General features: G+C 45.3%; 1 protein-coding gene across 1 annotated transcript in view; it reads left to right on the forward strand.

Moving 5' to 3' along the window:
- Window positions 1-23,681, forward strand: part of LOC144820278 (uncharacterized) — a 988,894-nt gene that overhangs the window by 590,560 nt on the left and 374,653 nt on the right. Inside the window, exon 24 of the mRNA XM_078677866.1 lies at window positions 8,522-8,737. Coding sequence (XP_078533992.1) covers window positions 8,522-8,737 — 216 coding nt within the window. The remainder of the gene's footprint in view (window positions 1-8,521; window positions 8,738-23,681) is intronic.

Raw genomic sequence — 23,681 nt, forward strand, 5'->3', positions numbered from 1 at the left:
TTGGGTTTATAAAAGAAGAGCAAGGACAGTCATCTAGCAAAGCTTCGAAGGTAAGAAGACCTGGGGAAACGCAAAACTGATGCCCGCAAAAGATCGCCAACTAACATCATCCTTTACAAATTATCTGACAACAGTATGGGGGTGATCAGGAGTGAGAGTCTGTGGAAGAGAGACTGGGGGCGACACAGAGCGCTAAATGGGGAGATATTGTCTGCTCAAGTTCCTGAACAAGTCCATGTCATGGAGAGAATTGTGGCTGATGTGAGTGCAAGGAGCGATGAAAGAGATGGGAGGACTTTGGCTCCGCTTAATTTGGGCGCATCCGTGACTAATGTAAGTAAATCAGGCGGGCTTTTTAGATACTTTGTGCCCTCCCCATCAAAAAAGTCTAAGGCATGCGATAGGGCCAGAAAAGATGCCTTCCCACCTCAGCCACCTGTAACAAGAAAGAACTTTAGCCCATTCCGTACGCAACGGAGATAAGGCGATACCCCCAAACATTAGTTCTGGGTCAAAGAAACTTGAGTCTACAGGAGGGACTGTGAGTTTGATAAACCTCACTCGCACACTAGAGGTCCCCATCAAATCACTCCTCGAGCCACTAATAGGAGCACTGAACAGCATTGACACATCTCTAAAAATATTAATCGGTGCTACTGCCTCCAAGTTAATCTCTGGTACGGTTGTCGTTTTGGACCCCCTTCAAATTCAAATCAGGGCATGCCTCAGATCGCTCACACAGCTTTACTAGAGTCAGTAGTGCAAAATCCGGTTGAGGGGCCGCAAAGCCGAACACTCAGGCAGAAAGAGTCTGGAGGATCTAACCCTGCAGATGGCCAACACAGTACATCTTTAAGAGGTAATCTGAAAAACGCTAAAAGAATATTACACCTCCCACCAGATGCCACACCATATGTCATTGTTCTGAAGAATGTGCCACCTTTGCCAGCAGATGAAGACTGGAAGCAGCTTAAGAATAAAACTTTCCACTGGTTGGCAAAAACTGTGGATTGGACTAGTAGCAGTGAATTGTTTTACAACATAAATAATGTTGAACAGGTGGCATGGGTAGGCTCTCAGGCTAAGACTGACTCGGGGGACGGTAGTGTCTATTTTAGAGACAGATCCCTGGTCCACTTGCTTATGGATATACTTTCTTGGGATGGCATTGGGAGAATCCCCATTGAGGCAGTTCCCGTAGGGTTTTTCTTTTGGCCAGAAACATTAAGACGCCCAGGCCCCATACACATAGCTGCTAATATGCCATCCGCCATTACTATTCCAACTTCCAATCGTTTCTCCTTATTAGATTTCGTAGATTGACCGTTTTTTAAGGTATGGTCTTGACCACGGTAACTCGTAGTCCACTGAATACATTATCTAATACTTTTAATCGAGGATGGTCCAGTCTTCACCACAAGCTGTGAGCATGATGGATAGTGACCGCTGTGTCGGGAATTTCTTGGTATCTCATAATGTCACTTCTAGAGAAGAAATGCTAAATGTTAATGTGTCGCTCTGATTCTGTCTCCCGATCTTTTTGATTTCGCTGGTTGTATGGCTCCTGCTTTATCTGAGAGCCATGTATCAACATCCAATGTTTTACGGGGTCGAGAGTTGAAATTTGAGGCAGCATCACATCACAACATTAGGCCCGAAGAGGGCAATGTCTCACTCTTGTCCACTTTAGCGAAGGGGCCCACTGGTTCCAACAGTCTGGCAATCTGGAATAGCCTCGTTTGGAATATTGCAGGTTTGTCTAATAAACCATCAATTGAGGATTGGGTTGCTTTTATTGAGAACTACAGCATAGTATGCTTGACATTGTCCATGTGAATGGTTTTTATTCAATATTTACCCCAGCCATGGTCTCCTAGGGCGGCATGCCAAAGGTGGCTTACTAACTTTGGTTTCAACAACAATGAATGGCAGGATGGGTAAGATCAAGTGCGATTCTCCGCATTTTCAGATTATCAAGATTTCCCTCACTCAGGCGAAATCTGATATTGATACTTGTAAATTTCTATCATAATAATTTTAATGTTAGGAATACAGACATTGCCTTAGATTTGGAACATGCTCTGTCTAGTCACATTGAGATAAAAACGGATTTCATAGTGATGTGGGTAGGTGACTTTAACTGTAAATTATGCGCTCTTTCGAAACAGGGGGTCTCATCTGGTATCTGGGAATACAGAGGGCAGTTATTTGAATCCTACTCCATGTGGGAATATTTTTTATTCCATATTATCCAAATGTTCTCTTTCTCATTGTGGAACTATTGAATTCGTCAGAAACTGATATGTCAACATATGATGGGAGAGGCCAGGGCACACTAATTGATTTTATTGCTTTTTCTGACTATTTTAAATCCCCTTCCCTGGTTTTTACCATTCATAAAATTCATTATAACGATCACTATCCCATCTCTTTTGAGATGGTGACTGAAACTGATGTGCAATCCGCACTCATCAGGTCAGATCAATTAATTTACGATAACAAAGGGCTCCTCAGGAAGTGGTCCACTATTAATCCTGATCGGGTTCTACATCAAATTATAACGGCAAACTTGACTCATGTTCTAGCTTGCCTGGAAAATGCTTTAAACCCACCAGTTATGGTAACATCTTTCATGGCAATAATTCAGACTGTAAATGCCATTTTAATTAAGAATTTTAAGCCTAGTACCTGGAACAAAAGATGGTTTAATGCCGATTGCACTCATCGTCATAAAAAATTAATTAAGACTTCGAAAAAAAAAACGGAAATCCTATAGAGGTAAAACAGTTAAGCTTGGACTATAAGCAGGCCCTACAGAAACGCAAGCTAAAAATTAGATAGGAAGCTTGGGGACAACTATACATAGCCTGTCAGACCAAAGACTCTAAAGTCTTTTGGCTAGCTGTTAAACAGGATTATTTCAATGAGAACTGGGGCAAAATTGATGCAGCAATTATGCCTGAGACTTGGGTTGAGCATTTCTCAAATTTATACAAAATCACTAGTGATCCTGTTCTTAGTATTAATATTAATTTTGGGGCCTTAAGTATGACCCCTCCGACACTTGACGAGGTAGAAAGGGCCTTAAATCAGACAGTGAGGAATAAGGCCTCTGGCCCCGACTGCATACCCACAGATTTGTTCCTGGCCAATAGTGCCCTGTGGCTTCCGCTATTAACAAATATTTTAGGTTGTTATGCAGCTCAAGGACCCCCTGATTCCTGGAGAACTGTGACAATAGTCCCCATCTTTAAAAAGGGTAATAGGGCTGACCCAAAATGCTACCTGCCAATATCTTTGACTGAACCTGCAAGATCATGGGCAGAGTAATTTTCAAACGTTTTGAGGCCTATGTAATAGAGAATGGCAAGCTCTCTGACATTCAATATGGATTTAGGAGAGGCCTGGGGACGGTCGAACAGCGCCTTAATCTGCACCTGGTCATAGGCAAATCTACTTTAGCCAAGACTGGTTCCCTTTATTTAGGGTTTATGGACCTGACATCTGCCTTTGACTAGTTGCAGAGAGGAATGCTCTGAGCGAAGATGTTGGAGTTTGGCATAGAACCATCAATTGTGCATTTTATAGCTGCTATTCATTGGGAGGTTACTGGGAGTGTCCGATACGGAGCAGGCGGGGAGCTTACAGCTCCAATTAAAATGAGTCATGGAGTCAGCCAGGGCTGTGTGCTTGCCCCATTTTTATTTAATTTGTACAACACATAAATAATTTGGAAACTTATATTATAAATGGGCACGTGGACGCATCCCAGATAGGCCGTAGGTTATCAACGGCTTTATTATATGCAGATGACTGTATTTTAATGTCTCGAACCGGGATGGGGCTGCAACGGCTTTTAATTGGTTTTAACAATTTTGAGTGACCTTGGCCTCAAGACTAATGTGGCAAAATCTCAGATTATGGTGCTGGGTAAACATCCTACCATTGCAAAGACATTTTTTATAGGCAGTGAGAAATTGATTCAGGTGCCCACCTTCTTCTACTTAGGAGTCATCTTTGACTCAAAAAGCACATGGCTGCAGTTAAGGGAGACAAGGATCAGGAGTTTTAATCAAAGTCTGGAAGCTATTTTTAGATTCAGTAAAAAGCTAGGCTAACATCCTGTAAATGCAATAATAGAGATTTATAAAGCTCGCACATGTGCTGCTGCTTTATATGGAGCAGGAGTCTGGGGCTCCTGCAAGACTTTAGGTCTACAGCAAGTGGAAAACTCGTTTTTGAAACGCCTACTGACCCTTCCACGGAGCACCCCTGCTACCATGTGCCATAGCCAACTTGGTGTGATCCCACTCTCCTTTCCAATGCAACTAGCACCGCTCTTGTTCCACAATATCTGGGCAAAAGAAGAAACCGTCCTGAATTGTGCCATTATTCTAAATTGTTTAAAACTAGAGTGGGCAAGCAAAATCCCTTGGCTCTCCTATGTCAAAGCCCAACTGAGGAACCTGGGTTTGTCAGATTGTTTCGACAACCCAGCAAATACTGCTAAAATTCCAAGGGCCAAGCAAAAGAAAGAATACATGGTGTATCTGTACTTGGAAAGAGATATGCAGGAGATGGGTAAAAAGAGTTTTAGACCACTCACTTTTGGTTTGCTCAACGGGGACTGAGCCTTACCTTTCTTTTTACTTTAGTCATGACAAATTATATTATCTTATAAGGCTTTAGGTTTGGAAGCTCACTTCTGTTGGTTTCATATCCACGAAATGCTTCTACAGATGCTGGACTGGACGTCTGCCCATGTGATTCAAAATCGAAGCAGAGCATGTTGCACTTCGTTCTTTTGCAATCGTTATATTACTCCAAGGTGCTCTTTTTTAATACCACTTTTAAAACATTTGAGAATAAGATGCCAGGCAGCTTTGCACTATCTACAGCTTTTAAAGGATGAATTTCAGTCTGATGGTTTATAGATATAGCTCCTCTTCTGTACGACTTGGAAATATTGTTGGGAAATGAGCTTATATTGTATTTTATCATTGTACTATATACATACTGATGCTTTAAAAACGTTGCCATATGGCACCAGGAATTTAGATTCCTTTCTGTCTCAGTATAATTATTGTTGTGGTGTATATGGCGGTGATATGAATTGTCTCTTTTCTTTTTAAGAAATATTGTTTATACAGTCTATTTTTCTAAATCAGAAATCCTTTCTTTGTGCATTATTTTATGGCTTGGAATATACCCGAATAAAGATTTCCGAATGGAAAAAAAATCTCTCATTTGTCAAAATTTAAATGGTCATAAAATGCCAATATCTAAAACTCTTGTAAATTCTAGGCCTAATTACATTGCAAATGCTTGTTTTCCTTGGTATCATTCTGTAGGGCTTCCCAAGTACAGTGCTGCAGAGATGAGCCGCACAGGCTGAGCTGTGTGTGCTTTTCAGTACAGGAGTTGCTGGGGTACTGCTGGTCAGGACTTGGTTGCACTGGCAAAGAGGTGTGTGAGGGTCTAGATCTACAACACCAATTACACAGGTCTGCACAGAGCTTTAACACACAAGCGTTGGTCTGAACATTGACAAACTGCAGACCGTGTGAGACCTAGCCGGGTCAGATTGGGATCACAATTAGGCCCGGGCACTCTTAAAGTGGACCACATTCCTGATCGTGCCTTCTCATTAAACACCAATTTATTAGTCTCATTGGGCACATGTTTATACAAATGTTTGGCAATTTTAACATTTTATAGCTAATAGAGCCAGTAGCGTGGGTAAAAACTAGGAGCACTGAGTTTTGGCCAGGTGGGGAAAGTGAAATATAATGGCCACAACACTTGCCCTTATGGGTATTTTAATATCCTCGCCTGTACAAAAATAACAAAAATCACCAGAGTCCGGTAATTTTCCCCCCTAATCAGTATGTCTTTTAAACAGTAACGGTAAGGCAAATGCACTTTATATTGATTTCTAAAGCTATCTTAATGACCCGTGGCTGATCGTCAAATGAACAAAGGCAGAAAAGCCATGTTAAAGAATAAGGTTTTTATTCTAAATAAAGATTGGTCTATAATTATCATGCTCTGGCATTTGCAAGATTTTAAAACATGAACAATGGACGGTCATTTAAAAAATATATTTTTTGTAGTTTTCTATAGTATAAACTGGTCCTAAGGGCATTGGATCTTTTTCGATCCGCTGCACCAGAGGAGCTCAAATTCGTGTTTCAGGTCTTGCCTAGCGTTGCTGCGCGCATGCGCTGCTTGCTCTGCGAGGGCTATTGTGATCAAGAGATTTCAGAAGGGGACTTGAAGCCCCTCCCATCTTTTTCATTGGGTCGCGTCAGCGTTTATGCTAAACGCTTGCTTCCCATTGAAAAGGATGCTTCTTGGTTACCGCCCTGTCTCCCTTTTGACGGCCCATCCGGACTGGGTAGTCTGCTTCACGGCTGTCATGAAGCAATTTCTTATCTGTAGGGGGTGTGTAGTGAGGATCATGTTTACTACTCCTAAGATCATCTCAACACCTTAGCGTAACTAGAACCAAGAGTGAGATGGGGTGGAAGATCATTCGCACACCTGCTGCCAAAGTTATGGAATGGTCTCCGACTCGGTGTAAGATTTCTGGAAGATTAACTCACTTTAAAAATAAACTCAAGACCTGGTTGTCCGTCCCCCTCCCCCCCCCCACACCCGTTACCATGCACGGTTATCCAGTTCAACACCCATCAGCGCAGGGAAGTCCTTGGGTAGCCATGGGCTTTACAAAATCCTAAACATATATCACTATCTTCTCTGTTTCCCCTACTTTCCTTCAATCGGTTTTCTTCAACTCCTTTCTTTTACCACCAACTTTCTGATAGAAATCTAATGGGTAGTCCGCCATAACTAAATCGCCATCTGTGTGAATGATTATTTGCTGGCTGGAACCACTGCTAGGTGTTTAAACATTTCCCCTTCAGGAGCCGTACCTTGTCATTCCACCTGACTTATCTTTACTACATTCGCTAAATCCAGTCCATCACTTCCCATACTGTATTTTTACCTTATCGTCCTCACTGACACCTTTTTTTCTCTTTCCCTCACTGACTCCTCCCTGTTACAACTTTGTCTCTCTTGGCCATCACTGTTTACATGTCCATATTTTCACTGCTCCCATTTTAGGTTGACCACTGCCCATCCTGTATCACTTTGGCATTCCATTGCTTTTCGAATATCATAAATTCAGGTTTTATTGTTGGGGAAATACCTTCTTTTTAGTTTGCCCTGATTAATATTTGTAATGCTGTGGTCTTTGTGTTAGTCATAGTCCGCAGATCTACATGGACCTTTTTAGTTCTTGTGGTATGTAGGGTTTGTGGATAGAGGCTTCCCTTGTAAGGTTCTGTCAACTCAGTTTACTTTCCATGGACAGTCTACTGCACCTCTTTTAACTCCCCTCCAGTGGTCCTTGCTGCCACGGAGAGTTTGCTTTCTATCTGCATAAGATCACACAAGGTGACAATTGTTGAAGATGGAATAGCGCCACAACTGGCTTGGAGTATCAAAAGGTGTTCAGGGACCTTCTCAGCTGTGGCCCATACAGGTAAAAGCAGTGGGGTTGGGGTTGGAGGGGGGGGGGGAATTTCTACAGACGATCAAGAGGGATAATTAAATTCATTTTCCCTCGTCTATCGAACCTCCCCCCCCCCCCCCCCCAAAAAAAAAACCTGGCCCCTCCACTCTTACCTGCAGGGGTCGCAGCTGGACCTTCTTTGAAAGAGTAACACATGGTTCACCTGAGGCTCAATTCTTGTTGCTCTACTAGTAGGGTTTGGTGGTGCAAGTGTGAGTTCTAGTGTGCAGGATGTTGTATTAGGCCTGTGGTTTGTTGAAGATGGCCTTCTATTTGCAGTGATGGAATGAGGCAAGGGCTGCTCTGCCAGATTCAGTCTGATTTTTCTCTGTGACTGACAAACTGGTAGTGGTAATGGGTTCCAGAGAAGGCAGTTGGCTTCTTTTGATATAGGTATCATTTTGGGGTTTTAGAAATCCTGGGCATCCACTTTTGGGTAATGTCTCCAGTAGCTTAGGAGCCAGGCGCCAGCTAACTACCCTCTCTGCTCCCCTCTTCACCTCTATTCCTTATGCCATATTCTGCCGCATACATTTTAAAGTATTTGTCACCCTGACATTGGGAAAGATACATTGTGCTGAGTGGATACAGTGTAATGCCAGAATAATGGGTCCTCCATACAGTTGTTTCCTTCCCTTCGATCATGACAACCCCAGCCCAGTGTACACAGAGTAACTAAGCAGATGTATACAACTTTTGCAGGTACTAATAAACGTATGTAGGAAGCGCCTTTGTGAAATCACTTTACACAGACTATATACGGAAGTGTAATTTAATTTAGTTGGAATTTGGGACTGTAGACACATCCATATTACTGAAAATGAGTGCTGGGTTTAAGAAGACAAGTTTCCAGCAATTAGTATGTTAAAAGTCATAAAAGTTCTTAGCTGCGTTATGTTTTTAATGAGCTGGAAAACATTTGTGTTTTTCTTTGAACCCCAGGCTCCGAACCGCTGCTGCTGGTAGCCATCCAGTTTGATTTGATTCTTGTCGGATTACGGAGCTTGAAAGAGGACATAGTAATGTCCACCGAGAAGAACCAGATATTTTCTATTGACTACGACATAACTGAGCAGAAAATCTTCTGGATGGACCTTAAAGCTGAAAGCATCAAATGGGTCACAGTAGATACAAAGAACAAAGGCACCCTGGTTAAAGGTATGTTCCCTTCGATATATAAATGTTTTTTTTATTTTCAGCTTCTGTGTTTTGCCGATTAACTTCCTAAAATATCAAGGCAACAAATTGCTGGTGCTGAATATTCACCCCCCCCCCCCCCCATATATTAAAATAATTAAGATCGAGCTTGTTATTTATTCAGGGGATTCAAATAAGTTTTTTTTATATGTATATATGTGTATATATATGTGTATATATATATGTATGCATATATGTGTGTGTGTGTGTGTGTGTGTATATATATATATATATATATATGTACTCACGTTAGTCTTCGAAAGTGAAGTATACGATGTTGACAATTGTAATCAATCATGTAAATCCATAATATGCTTAAATGCTAGATTCACATCACACAGGTGGAAAATTTCTCTATTCACTATGGCTTTTGGGAAAAGACCTTCTGTGCGTCCTGTTCAACCAACGAAGGAAGCCGCGGAGGAGTCTGGAGCACATTATCCGCCGGTTGGCAGAGCAGTAATGGAAAATGATCTGTTTCTGCCACTTTAAGTAATGCCAGGTGTTGCCACATGTGCAGTGTCCGGTAGTACGAACACTAGGTGCTCTGGTAGCATGTATGGTTGGTAAATGACTGCCCTTTGTGGTTTAAAGTGTATACAGTGGGTGATATAGCGCTATTCTCCCTACTCCATGTAGTACTGTGATGAGAGAAAGGAGAAAATAGGAGGGCAGGGTGTGTGGGGGTGATTGCAGCTTCAAACTGCATAACTGGTAACAATTACATCTGGTCTCCCAGTTAAACTGAAAATCCAGGATAAATACTGTAAGAAATTGAGTTTAGTTGAGGTTTGGAAGCCCCACTCAAGTAATCAACACAATCCTGGTCAGGATGAGCAGAACAGTCTCTAAATTAACCTGTGCTTCACTCTCTGGTAGCTTGGCACAAAGCAGTCTGGCGTAACTGCGAGGCAATGTGTTGAGTATTTATCCAGCTCTCAAACGGTAAGAAAGTGAAAACAATACAGAAGAAAAACAAACCAATTTAGAATAATACACATTTTAATCAAATGGCACCAAAAAGTCAATATCCAATCAGTAGAACTGGACAGGAGTCTTAAATGTTTTAGGTGACAACAGTGCCAAATAGCACAAAGTGACACTGTTATCAGGTCATGCTGAACTGGGTGAAGTCACAAGTTCAGGCCAACTGCTATTGAGCGTGGGTTGGATAAATGAACCATGTTAGAATGTTGAAGTTACCGTCTGACAAATGCGCAGAGTGCCATTCATGTTGGCAGCACGGAGTTTGTTGTCAGCATGAGGAGCAGGTTGGGTGTCAAGTAGAGTTGCTGCTGTAGTGCGAAGACCAGGTTGTCAATGGAGATTTGCGTTGCTGGTTGATGCGGGCTCTCGGCACAAAGTTCAGGTACCGGTGCTTTACATTGGTGGTTGATTCTTGGCCCAAATAGGTAACTTCATGGTAACAAGGTGCCCAGATTTCTTAATCTTTACCTTTTCTTCGGAGTACACTGGTGGCAGCCAAGGGTTGAAGACCTGTGGGGCCCCTTTTGGAGATAAGGACTTGACTCAAGCTGAGGCTAGGGCAGGTCCAGTTGGTTGCTGGGCAGTTGAGGGGAGGCATCAAAAGTGTGTCTAGGGCCAGACTGGGAACCCAAAGCAACTCTGGCAGTTTTGCCGGACAAGCCCCTGCACGGTGCGTAGTGAGCACGCCTGACCACTACAAGGGGGGTTTGGGAGGGAGGGGGTGAGGGTCACGTGAGAAGCAGTACCCGGCCTCGGGAGGCTGGAAACGAAAGTGAAGGGACTATTCTGGTTTGCTGCTTTTGTTACTGGTAGCCCATATTGCAGCACCCCTGCAAAACTGTCCCCCAGTGACATAAGCAGCCCCACCCTTCCAGACTCCTGGGTAAACTCCTGATGCCCAGTACAGCCAGTCCGGCCCTCATTGTGTCCCAGTATATCAAACAGAGCCAGATGACCCTTGGAGTTACTTCTGATGAGCCTGGGTTAAAAGCAAGGGGGTCCATTGTTCCTTCAGTCATCATGGCTGTCCTTATTCTGAATTTTCCACAAGTCAGGTGTGTCCTGATGAATGTGCCATATGGTTTCAGGGTGCCAGCTGGTGGGGAAGGGCGGGGGGGCTGAGACTAACCATCCCCCTTTCCTGGTTTGGATCCAAACTGTTTAGTGTCACAAAGAGCAAGTAGGCTTAGGTGTAAGTTGTTTGTCAATGGCCAAGCAGGCAGACCATAGAAGTCCGAAATGGGGTGGGCAAGCCTGAGGCTATTCTTTAAAGCTCAGTAAGGCTTAGTACAGCACCCGGGCACATCCTGTTCAGCAGAGTGACACCCTGCCCCACACCTAAGGCCCTTTTGTCGCTGTATCTGGAAGTAATACACCACCACACCGGGAGAGGCATTCAGTCATGTGGCCTTGGGCACTAGCATAGAGGCACATTTGGTTTAGGCAGAAAAATGCCGATGTTCTAAAAGGGTCATTTTCAGACTAGTAACTTAAAATCGGACTATCATTACAGAGATTTTTAGATTACGATGTTGGTTTTTATATATTACACCTGCATGGTGCTGTAACACTTGGAGTGAAAATTGCAGTCCTGACTCCACATTCAAAACAGTGATGGTGCAGTACCACAGGCTTGCCACTAGGTGTCCCTTGGGACCTCTTCTGACCACATATGGTACTGCACACTGCAACATGACTAGACAAAGAATATGGCGCAGTGGTGTGAGCTGCCAACTGGTGAACTGGGGATCCCTGTTCAAGTTTGCGGTCAGGCTCCGCTTAATTTGATAATGGGACAAGTGTTTAATTTTCCCAGGCACTTGGGGAGGTGCCATATATAAATAAGAGTGTTAGTAAAGTAACAAAAAGAGCAAAACAGTGGCATCCTAGGGGTGGTGAGGACGGGGAGATTAAGGTATATGAAGCAACTGAAGCAGTGTTGGAGTGGTGAGGCACATCAGAAAGTCACTGCAAGCAAATTATGCAACAGAAGTTTCACTGCACGAGTAAAATAACAGTAAGGAGCAAAGAGGAAGGCCAACTTAAGAGTTCTCGTATATATAACCTGAACAATAACACATGTAAGAGGGAGGAGGAGCTTAGCCGGCAACCATGATGGCCGCTTAAACCCTCGGCTCCGCCGACCCTCTCGCTTTCCTCCCGCATTGCAATCTATCCTGTAATTTATCCTGCATGTGAGCCGAGTTTTCGGGACGGGGAAGTGACTCCGATCTCAATGGTGTGTTCCCCGGCGTGCTTCCAGCGGCGGAGGTGGTGAATTGTCCTCGCTTCTTCCCCGGCTCCTAATGGCGGTGAGACCGGGTCTTTGTGCGTGAGGGACGGCCAGCCCGACCACAACAGCGGCGGCCATCGTAGGCGGGAGGAGTCGGACGGCTGGAGAGAGGTTGCCGCACTGCGCTTCCCGCTGCAGAGATCTCCGCTGTTCCGTGAGACGGCATGCTTGGAAGGTATTGCTGCTGCACGGGATACATTGTATCATCTCCCCAGCCCGTGGAGGACCCGGACAGTTCTTTCATCTCTCCCTACGCCGTGGTGGGAGCCATTTTGTATGTCGCACACTCGGCACTTGTGTTTGATTACCCTGGGCACTATTGAAGGTCCAGGTTATTGCCGGCATTGATCAGCGCTGTGTGTGGTGACGGAATGGAGTCTGCTGTTCCTACGCCTCTGGCCCGGATGTGCTCTGAAAGGTGTCGGCGGGGTGACCGGCTGATCGCAGGAGGTGCTGACGATCAGCTTTGAGGGCCATTACATGCCTGTGAGCCCCGGGTGGAGTCGAATGCTGCATCCTTTCTTCCTGGGGCGCCGCTGGTGACCAGCGATATCCTGGGCGCTCTGGGTGCTTTGCGGGATGCCCTGCACGATAATGCCCGGAACCTGGGGGACCGGCTGGATGCTATTCTTCTAGATGTGCCCTCGACTGGTTGTGCTTGTTCTCGAGTGCGGGGCACTGCGCCACACCCTGTGTCCGCTTGCAGTAGACTACCTATCCGGGTATTTACGGAGGCGTCGGAGGAGAGGGGTCTTGATACAGCCGCGGTGTTGACCGCAATGGTTGTGCAGAGGTCTGGTGTACGTGGATCCGTGCAGTGGCTGGGGACTCGTCTCCGGACACCATGTCCGGCAACTCCTTTGTGCTATTATGGCGTGCCTACCCGCCCTTTCCTGGAGCTGCTGCTGTTCTGGCCAGCCGGCCTTGGGGGATTGCTGCTGTGCGTTGCTTCTTTCTGTACTGTTCCTGGATGTACAGCGTTGGTTTGGATAAACTTTGTTGGACAGCACCCCGTTCTTTTGTGGCCTTCCCGTACGCCTAACTCATCTAAGATGGCGTCTGCGCGGCTGGACTTTGTCGACGCACCGGATCGCAGGGGGCAAGGATGAGGACGATTCCTTGATTACTGTTGCTTGCACTGCTGGGATTGTGACGGATAGGCGATACATGGACTGGGATGAACGTTGGTATTACATCGGGTCGGGGGTCTGGGGTTGGGCGGCTGAGAATACATGTGTTGGTTGTCCTCCTCCTCCATCCTTTCTTCTCTCTTTCCCTCTTCTTTAACTATATTTCACATTATATTTTTCCCTACTGTGGGGCAGTTCCGGGGCGACAGGCACACTGTTAGTGGGTTTGGCCGTAGCCATTACAGGGGTGCAGGGTGGTGGGTGCGGGGGGGGGTTTGTTATTTTAGTTTGTTTTGTTCTATGGTCCCTATTGCTCTTTTCCGGCTTTGGGAGGGTTCTTTCCTCTTCAAGGGGTTGGCTGTTTCTGGGTCTTGCACCTTTTCTCTTCCTGTGTTTCAACAAATTTTTGTTTCCTATTCTTAGGGATGGGCTCTCTGGGACTACGCTTGGAATTGTTGCTTTTCGTAATGCTGCTTGTTATCCGGTCTTATTGTTGCGGTTGCTTAGCCTATATAGTTGCTGTATTTTTAGCCTAACTTCGATTGTAAATGGGGTACGCCCCTCTTGCTGCGTTTCCTTTGTGTCCCTTTATGTGAGATGTGCAGTCCTTTCTGTTGCAGCCCCTTCGCTTCATCTAAACTTAAAAATGAAAACCCCCTATCCTGTGTTGCGCACCCCGTTCTCACTTCTGGCGTACTTTGCAATATCCTGATTGTAAATTGACCTATTGTTCTCCTGTTTTTTCTCATCTGTCTTTGCAGCCGGCCGTGATGGTTGTGGGCTTGCGCATGTATCTCCTAATTTTGTCTCAATAAAGGTTTTTAAAAATAAATAAATAAATAACACATGTAAGAGGGGCCGTCCACATGAGGATACAAAATTCCAATGGCGCTATGCGGCTACGCATCTGGAATTGCCGCTGCACAACAAAGGCAGGCCTGTCTGTGCCCGTCTGTGACCTGACCAGCGCCAGGAACCCCGGGCCTCCGCACCACCAATGCTACAACCCAGCGACACTCCACATACTCAACCCAGGCCGCAACAACTGCAAGCTAGCATCACCAGCTGACACCCATGGACCCTTCAGCTGTCACCGCTGCTGGCACACCTACAGCACCGCCAGGAATATGTATTCAGCACAACCCGCCTGCAAGAAAACAACCGAACCAAAGACCCTGCAATGCATCCTCCTCAATGTCAGATCACACCACAAACCTACCACCGAAATCTGGGACCTCCTTGACAGCACCACCCCAGACGCCGCATTTTTCACAGAAACCTGGACCAACACTACCTCTGGACCGGCCATCGCCATTCCCAAAGGATACAAGATCTCCAGGAAGGACCGTCCCATAAGCCCAGGAGGAGGAATCTCTATTGACATATCCAACCTCCGCCTGTGCACACTCCCCGACGAGCCCATAGACCTGATGAAACACCTGCACTTCAAAATACTGGCCAGCCCTACTACCACCCTCCGGGGAACCCTCCTCTACCAACCCCCTGAACCCTGCGTACCATTTGCCATCTCAATCACTGACATCTCCCGGCATGCCATCGTATCCATCAACTACACCCTGCTGGGAGACCTCAACTTCCACCTCGACAACCAACACCACATTCCTCCTGGACAACCTCCACAACATTGGACTCTGCCAGATCGTGATTGAACCCATGCACTCAGCAGGACACACCCTCAACCACCTCTTCACAAAAGGAAACGCCATCACTTTCAGCCACACCACCGAACTCCTGTGGAAAGACCATTGATGCATCCACTTCACCTTCAGAACACCCACCATCCACAGACACCAGAAACTGGACCAAAATCACTGACGATCAGATCACCTCCGCACACAGCAACTCCACCACGACCACCACGGAAGACGCCCCCAACACAGCTGCCCGAACTCTGCACAGATGGATCCCTGACCGTAGCAACACCATAGCCCCCCTCAAGAAGAACGCCCGTGCCAAAAAGGCCAAATGGTTCACCCCCAAACTCCGAGAGTCCAAGTGCATGTGCCCCCACCTCAAAGACCTGGAGGAACTCCGCATCCACAGAAGCCCACAACAACTTCAAAGCCACCACCGCCCACCACCAGCTCATCAGAAACACTAGGAAAACTGCAATTGCAGACAAAATCTCCACACAAGCACACGCCAGCAAAGAACTCTTCAACATTGAGTTCGCCCAACCCACCAGCGAGTTGACTGACATTCCCCCCTCACAAGACTTCTGCAACAAACTCACCACCTTCTTCCACCACAAAATCAAGAACATCTACGACAACTTCGACGAAGACAACAAACACACTGAACCCCCACCAGCCACCCCTGACGCCAACGATAGACTGCTGGATTGCCCTCACCTCCGAAGACATACTGAAGACGAAGTCAATTCACTCCAGGGCCACCACGAACCCCTGTCCCCACCACATCTTCAACAGACACTGACACGTCGCACCATGTTTCTCTACACCATCAACCGCTACCTAGCGAACGCCTCCTTCCCCGACAACTGGAAACAAGCCAAGATCAACCCCCTCCTGAAGAAGCCCTCAGCGGACCCCACCTACCTCAAACTACAGACCCATCTCCCTGCTCCCGTTCTCAGTGAAAGTCATTGAGAAAGCCATCTACAGCTGACTCGCCACCTTCATCGAAGAGCACGTCCTCAACCCGTCCCAATCAGGCTTCAGAAAAACCACAGCACTGAAACCGCCCTCCTTGCCGCAACAGAAGACATCCGCTCCCTACTGGACAAAGGAGAAACAGTAGTCCTCATCCTCCTCGACCTCTCAGCGGCCTTTGACACAGTATTCCACCGCACTCGAACACTCTGACTCCACTACACAGGCATCCGGGACAAGGCCCTCAACTGGATCTACTCTTTTCTCTCTGGCAGACGCAGCAGGTCAGACTCCCCTCCCCCTTTCCTCTTGGACCCTACCCCAACCACCTGCCTAGTCCCCCAGGGTCCTTCCCTCAGCCCAACGCTATTCAGCGCCTACATGGCTCCACTCTCCCCCATCGCTAGAACCTATGGACTCAACTTTGTTTCATAAGCAGATGACACCCAACTCATCCTCTCGCTATCCAACGAAGCTAACACAGCCAGACACAAATTCCAAGAAGGCTGGAAGCTGCTGCCAAATGGATGAAAAGCAACTGCCTACAACACAGACAAAATAGAAGTACTCCTCATGGGCCCACACCCCGACTCCTGGAACGGCACCTGGTGGCCCCCAGCCCTCGATAGCCCACCCACCCCGATGGACCACGTACACAACCTTAGAGTTGATCTGGTGGTCCATTTTGAGCTCCGAGTCTAGGATAATTCCGTCACATCCTCCTCCTTCCACATCCTCCGCCTCCTACGTAAGACCTTCAAATGGATCCCCCCTCGAGCACAGAAAAACAGTCGCCCACGACACCAGCAGACTCAACTACTGCAACGCACTCTATGCCGGAATAAAAAAATCTCACCCACAAGCTACAAAACATCCAGAACGCCGCTTCAAGACTGGTCCTCAACCTACCACAACACTGCCACATCTCCCAACACCTGTGCAAACTCCACTGGCTCCCCATGGAGGCTAGAATCACCTTCAAGATCCTCACCCACGCACACAAAACACGCACACCAGACCAGCATACCTCAACAGCCGAATCAACTTCCACGCACCCCAAAGAAACCTACGATCAGCCCAGCGTTCCTACGCCATGGTTCCTCGTGCCAAAAAGACCAGATCAGGAGGCTGCTCTTTCTCAGTCCTCACTGCCAGTGCATCGAATGCCCTACCGCTCCGCATCAGACAGACATCACTCCCCATCTTCACGAGAAAACTCGAAACCTGGCTCTTCGACAGACCCCCTCCTTGATGGACTGGTCATGAGCGTGCGAGGAGGCTACCTCACGACGAGCCCAGCTCGTCATCAGCGTGGAAGGGGTTAAGTGGTGCAGATTTAGTTAAATTGAATGAAATGGAGGTTGGTCCCTTTGAAAGTTAATACAGGACTTCGCCCTACACCAGTCACAATGTACTATTGAGTTAATGGAGCAACTTTGACGGGAAAAGTTCTAAGAGGGGCGGCATTTACATGGGGGAACTTGCTCAAGGTGCCAATCTTAAGAGAGGTGCACAGCGCTTTCTGCATTAAGGTCCTAGAGATGGGAGCGCCCTTCTCACTTGACTTAAGTGATACAATTTGAGGTGCTTTTAATTATTTTTAGCATGTTGCAGGTGCAATTTTTAGCACCAAATCCACACTATACCTTGCCCACCTCACACCAACAACTCCATAACCAGCAGTTTGGTATCATCGTGACATGTTTTACCTAGGCTGTGAGTGATTCAGGTGAGTTGGAGTTGCTCAGATGTTTTTCAAATGCCCGTCACTACTTTGATGTAGTCAGCCAGGGACTGACCTGCGAGCACAAAAGGGGCTGGCTTCGGCTTCTTTTTTTTTTTCACTAGCAGCAGTGAGGGCGCCAAATTTCTATTGTCAAAGGACACTTTCCTAGCAAAGTCTGACTGTGCTCGCAGTGGGTCCATAAGAGCTAAAGTTATAGGTTGTCATGACCAGTACAGACCTGCCAACTCACGCGTGACACGAAATCCACTCCAATCACACTTTCACCTGGTGAGGAGCCGATATCACAGGGTGACCTGGAACACAAGCTGAAAACCTCTGTAAATACTGGATTTCCAGCTCTTTTTCCAAGGCTTTGAACTGCTGATATCCATTAAAGGGTGTGAAAAACCCCAGGACATAGGCGCCAACCTCAGCAAGTTTGTTTTTGGAGCAGCGAGTTTGAGGGTGAGCAGGGGCAAAAGTGCCTCTTGGGTGGTACTTGGAACAAGGCCCACCTCCTCAGTGACATGTTTGTTCAAGTTGACAGGTAAGCAAGTAACCCCCTTTCTTTAAGTATATGCTACCTGATGTAACTGATTCACTTTTTGAGCCAGGCCTATATCATGGTGCAAACGCATGATCTGTGCTTGCCTTGGGGTGGTGAGCCTCAGCAAGGCCTACCAGTGCTAGGGGTTCTCCCTTCTCTGCACAGAGTCCTCAGACCAATAAAAAAGTTGGCACAGAAGCTGGAATAGAAAATACTGAGTTTATTAAACCTCATGAGGTGGAACTACATTCACACAGCACCCTTTGGTAATGTATGAAGTAGAACACTGAATGGAAGGAGCTTGGTCCTTTTATACCCACAAAGGGGCTCAAATGAAGGCGGTACAAGTACAAAATGCTGGTTTTAGGTACATATAAGGTCATACAGAAAGTGTACAGGTTACAAGTGGGAGGAGCTAACAGTTTGCTAATTCTGGTGGACACATCCTGACAGACTACAGCAGCTGCAAGCTCAACTGAGCATGTGCGAAGGTGGAAGATGCTAAATATATCGTCTCTAGGCAGATTTCAAGCGCAGTTAACAAAGGTAGGACAGAGCACATGGGGAGCACATGGCAAACAAAATGGCTGACAAATACAAAATGGATTCCACAAAACGGACAAGATGGTCACTAAATACAGGAGGTCTTCTGCTAATGCTTAACCTAATTGCTGCCAAATTACAACAGCCTTTGATGAAAAAAAATGTTAAATCACATTAGGAATCTAACACAGTTGGACACTCAGGACAGGGGTTCACGTCTCTTACCATGTAGAGGACTTGTCAACTGAAAAACACTCCCTCTTGACCTATAAGTACTTTTGTCATAGGAATTAGCTCTCAAACAAAGGGCATACACCAACAATGTCTACACAATGTACATTTTTCTCATTTTATTTCATTTTTCAGTAAAAAAGTTTTTTTTCTTTTTATGATCATTTTACACATATAACACTTATAAAAATATATACATTCCACACGGAGGCTTCGGAAAAATATTTTTCACCACAATGAAGCTATGCAAATGTCTTTAGTTCAAATTCATATGAGCACTAGATCAATTAATTATGCACAAAGCAGGTAAAGAGCCGCACACACAACACATACATTCTTCCTAAACATCCATTCCATCACAAAAACAAAAAAATTATCATATAGCATTGTCTGATGTCCAATTAGTGACCAAAGTTATTAGATTTGAAAAAGGGGAGATGGTCGACGCGTTTCGGTGGAAAGAACAGGAGTACGGACCACCTTCTTCAGGGCCAGTCAGATACAGTGGGATATAGGAACTCTAAACCTGGAGTGCGAATCTTTCTGAGACAAATGTGGATGTAGCGGTACTTCTACAGGAATGCAATGCCCTGTCACACGATCTGGTGTTTTACCGAAAACGATGGAACCAGATTTCTATTACTTATTGTTAGAGTGATTAGGACAGCTGTATGCTGTAATTTGTATAAGAAGTCAGAATAAGGCAGGGGGCGGCTGTGTGCAGTCTCTAAATTTAACTTGTTCTTCATTAAGGTGTGGAGGGGACACCACCTTTTTAAATATTTTTCAGTGACTGAGCGAATGTCACAATAGTCTCCAAAGTACGATGTATCTTTAAAGTGCCAATGCGTTTTGAAGAATCCGAAATTTCGAATCCCGTTCGCAAGCCGCCGCCGCAATCGTCCTCAGGTTGTTTGACACTACTGTCCCAACAGGGTGGAAGAAAAATGTGAATGACAGACCAATCAATGAAAAGGTCTGCTGAAAGACCGTATATTGTATATATAATTTTAGTAAAAGGAAAAGTCTTGGCTAGCAGCAGATCTAAAAAGCATTGGCAAGCCCATAGGTCAGACATTGTCTGCCAGCATTTTGGCTTAGTTAATGTGGTTGTATGATGAAATATTGGAGGCAAAAATACTGACATACAAAAATATTGCCAAAAAATATCAAGCCCAAAAATGTTGGCTTTACATATCTCAAATGCAAAGGATAAAATATTGACTATACATATTTAGTAGGCCAAAATAGAATAAAAAAAGATAAATCTATTGAATTTTTTAAATCGAAGTATGACCCATAAAAATATATTTACTTAAACTTACCTTTAAAAAAGTGTATATAATATACCAAATCTAAAACTCTATTTTATAATGTACAAAAATTAGGTAAGGTCATCAAAATACTTCAAAGTAAATATGAACAAATGAACATAAGTACTACAATTATAAACATGAATACTAAAATTAGAAATAAACAATGAAGAAACGATATATCCAACATTGAAACACAATTCTTAAAATTTAAAAATGTATTAAAATATTACTCAACATACATTAATGAAATTAATAAACTTTTAAAATCAAATTAATCTTAGATTCAAAACCAAAGATTTGCACTAAAAATTAGACCTGATGGCCCAAATTTACTACCCCCTCACTTCAAAGAAGGAAACGATTGGAAAATCGTGGACTTTGCAGGGGTCAGATTTACTATACTCAACCTAAACAAAAGTCGGTAAAATACTAGACTTTTGATAGGTCCGGTTTACTATTTCCACACCTCCATAAAACGTTGAGTACGTTTTGGATTGTGCAGGGGTCAAATATACTATTCTCATTCCAACCTAAACAGTAGGGAAAGTGTTGGACTTGGAAGGGGTCAGATTTGCTATTCACACTCCTACGTAGGTAACAGATAAAATGTTAGACTTTGGAGTGGTCCGGTGTACTCTTCCTATTCCAATGTAAGTAACAACTGGGTAATTTTTGACTTTGAAGGGATCAGATTTACTATTCCCTCTCCAGCCTGAGCAACAGTAGGGAAAGTGTTGGACTTGGGAGAATTCAAATTGATTATTCCCACTTCATCATAAGCAGGAGTAGGGTAAGTATTGAAGAGTGGATTACAAAATATATATATGTATTTAAAATATTAAATGCATGTTAGCAGGTATGTAAAAAAAAAACCTTTTATATTACAAAATGTATAAACCATAAGAGGAATAAAAAATACATTATTTAAGAGAACTTCTAAAATATTCTCCAATTAAATATTAGAACTTATTTATAAAAAAATTCTCAACCCACTACACAAAGCATCCAACACCCACAAAAACAAATTAAAATATGTGCGAATAATTAACAATATACACCAGTTTAACAAATAAAGCTAGTACCCACGTTATCTACACCAGGGAAGCCGGGTGCATACATGTGAAGTGGTGTCTGAAACCACCTTCAAACCCAATGGAGGACTTCCGGAAAGTGCCACTGTGGAAGAAGTGTCTGGTGGAATCAGTGTGGATTCTTGATGACGTACCTGCTAGCAGAGGGGACAGTGTCACTCAGGAGTGACCAGGAGTCTTGGAAGACGAATGCACTCCTATGTCTGGTGTTGCAGGATGGATAATGAGGACCTTGACTCTGCAGCTGTGTGGACCAGGCGACGCTGAGGAATAGGAGCTGTGCACGAACTGTCCCACGAAGGATGCAGAGTGCTGAGGGATCAGTGTCCGGTGGGAGCACCAACAAGCCTTGGCAAATGAAGCCAACACAGGAATCCAAGAAGGAGCAACATCAGGACCAACAAGGTCCAGGGGACTCGCCAACAATATGGTAGTCCAGGCAGGCCCGAGCAATCAGAGGAGCACAAAAGAAACCAGTGTGAACCTCTAGTGGACCAACATGCCGGAGGCACTGGAGTCACAAGAGTACCTCCAGCAGCTCACCAAACAATGCAGGCCTCGATGCACACTATGCGGTGTGGCTGAAGGCTCTGGTCACTGGATGTGCTTGAGGTTGGGGATACTTGGAGCCTGAAGATCTTCTTAGAAGGAAGCCAACAACCCTTTGCAGCTGCAAGTTGGATGCGGTGCACAGGGGTTCGGTTATTGCAACCCCGGCGAGGGATACTGGCCTCAAACTTGGCAAGAGGGCTGGACAGGCCTCAGGGGCTGTGGAAAACCACCACCTGTGTTGCAGAGCTCACGGAGCCCAGGATATGCAGACCAGTCGACTTAGTTGCAGTGCCTACGAGTGCAGGGGAGTGACTTCCTCACTCCAAGGGAGATTTCTTCAAGTCTTTGATTCTTCACAGGTCTTGGGAGATTCCTGTATAATGCACAGGCACAGACGATACAGAAGACGAAGAGAGATGAAGTCTGGCCCAAATGAAGTCCAGCAAAGTCCAGAGTGGATCTTTCCCAAATATTTGGAAAAAATCTCTAGGACGGCCCATTCTGAATAAACCCTCTCTGGACCCCACTGAGAGAAAAAAATTATCAGCCAATTTCCTGCCTGCCATTTCCTTCCAAAATTCTGGAAAAGCGCATAATGAACTGTGGTATTTGCTGGAAGCAAATGAAAAAATGGACCCAGAACAATATGGATTTCGGCCTCTACAAAGCACGGAGTTAGCCCTCATTGTAGCCACAGAGATCTGCTGCCAGTTAGATGGAGGAGGGAAGGCAAGTCTTATCTTGTTAGACCTCTCAGCAGCATTTGACACGGTGAACCAAGTTCTCATTCAGCGCTTCGCTGAAATGGGTAACACAGCTATAGCGTCCAAGATACTTAAATTGTTCCTAACAAACAGAGAACAAACTGTCACGATGGGTGGGCACAAATGACATCTGTATGCCCTGCCATGTGGAGTGCCCCAAGGATCTTCACTGTCACCAACCTTGTTCATTGCCTATGTGACCCCTCTTGGAAAACATCCGCACCCACGATTTCACTGCTATTTGTTATACTGACAACACACAAATAATGGTGTCTCTATCAAACCCTGGGAACATTGAAAAAATATTAAACAACTGTATGGATGTGTGATAACTGCTTAAAATTAAACATCGATAAAACAGATTTGCTACTCTTTGGGAAGAACACCAACCTCTGGAATACAGCTTGGTTGTCGGACTAGGCAGGATCCTGCTCATCCCCTGTAAAGAAGGTAAAAAGTCTTGGCGTCCTTCTTGATGATCAGCTATCCTTGTCAAATCAGGTCAATTCCATTATATCGTCTTATCACACCCTGAAGATTATAAGAAAAATCTTTCCATTTATCCTAATGGATTTAAGAAAAACGGTGATCGTGACCCTAGTGTTATCCAGGATAGATTACTGTACTGCCTGCAAGCACACCCAATACCGTAATTCTGCCTGGGAGATGGTCACACCTCCCTGTGACAGGATGCCTATTCCACCTTCCTTTGCTCGAGCTCCTGTAATGACAACATCATGAGTAAGTTCTGGACAGGCTATTTTCCCCACCTGTAGTTTATAAATGGCCACTGTCTTGATTTACCAACACTCAGTGGTGGGTAAAATCCCTGCTGCCTCGGGCTGTCGCCCGAGTGATTCACACTCACTAACAGCTGACAGTTGCTCAAACTCTAGTGCTGGAGCATGTTGCCGATCTGGAGATCACAAATGACATAGGCCCTCCTCTTTGATCTGTCACAGTCCAAGGGCAGCTAGGCTGGCAGACTGGTACAGATGATGCTGGTCTGTCTGATTACACTGTTGCGGTGAGAGCGGTCCATGGCGTGTGCCTTTTTAAGACACTGTCTCAGTGCCTGCTTTCCTGACCATA

This window comes from Lissotriton helveticus, chromosome 2_1, assembly GCF_964261635.1.
Source record: "Lissotriton helveticus chromosome 2_1, aLisHel1.1, whole genome shotgun sequence".
In the NCBI taxonomy this organism is placed as follows: Eukaryota; Metazoa; Chordata; class Amphibia; order Caudata; family Salamandridae; genus Lissotriton; species Lissotriton helveticus.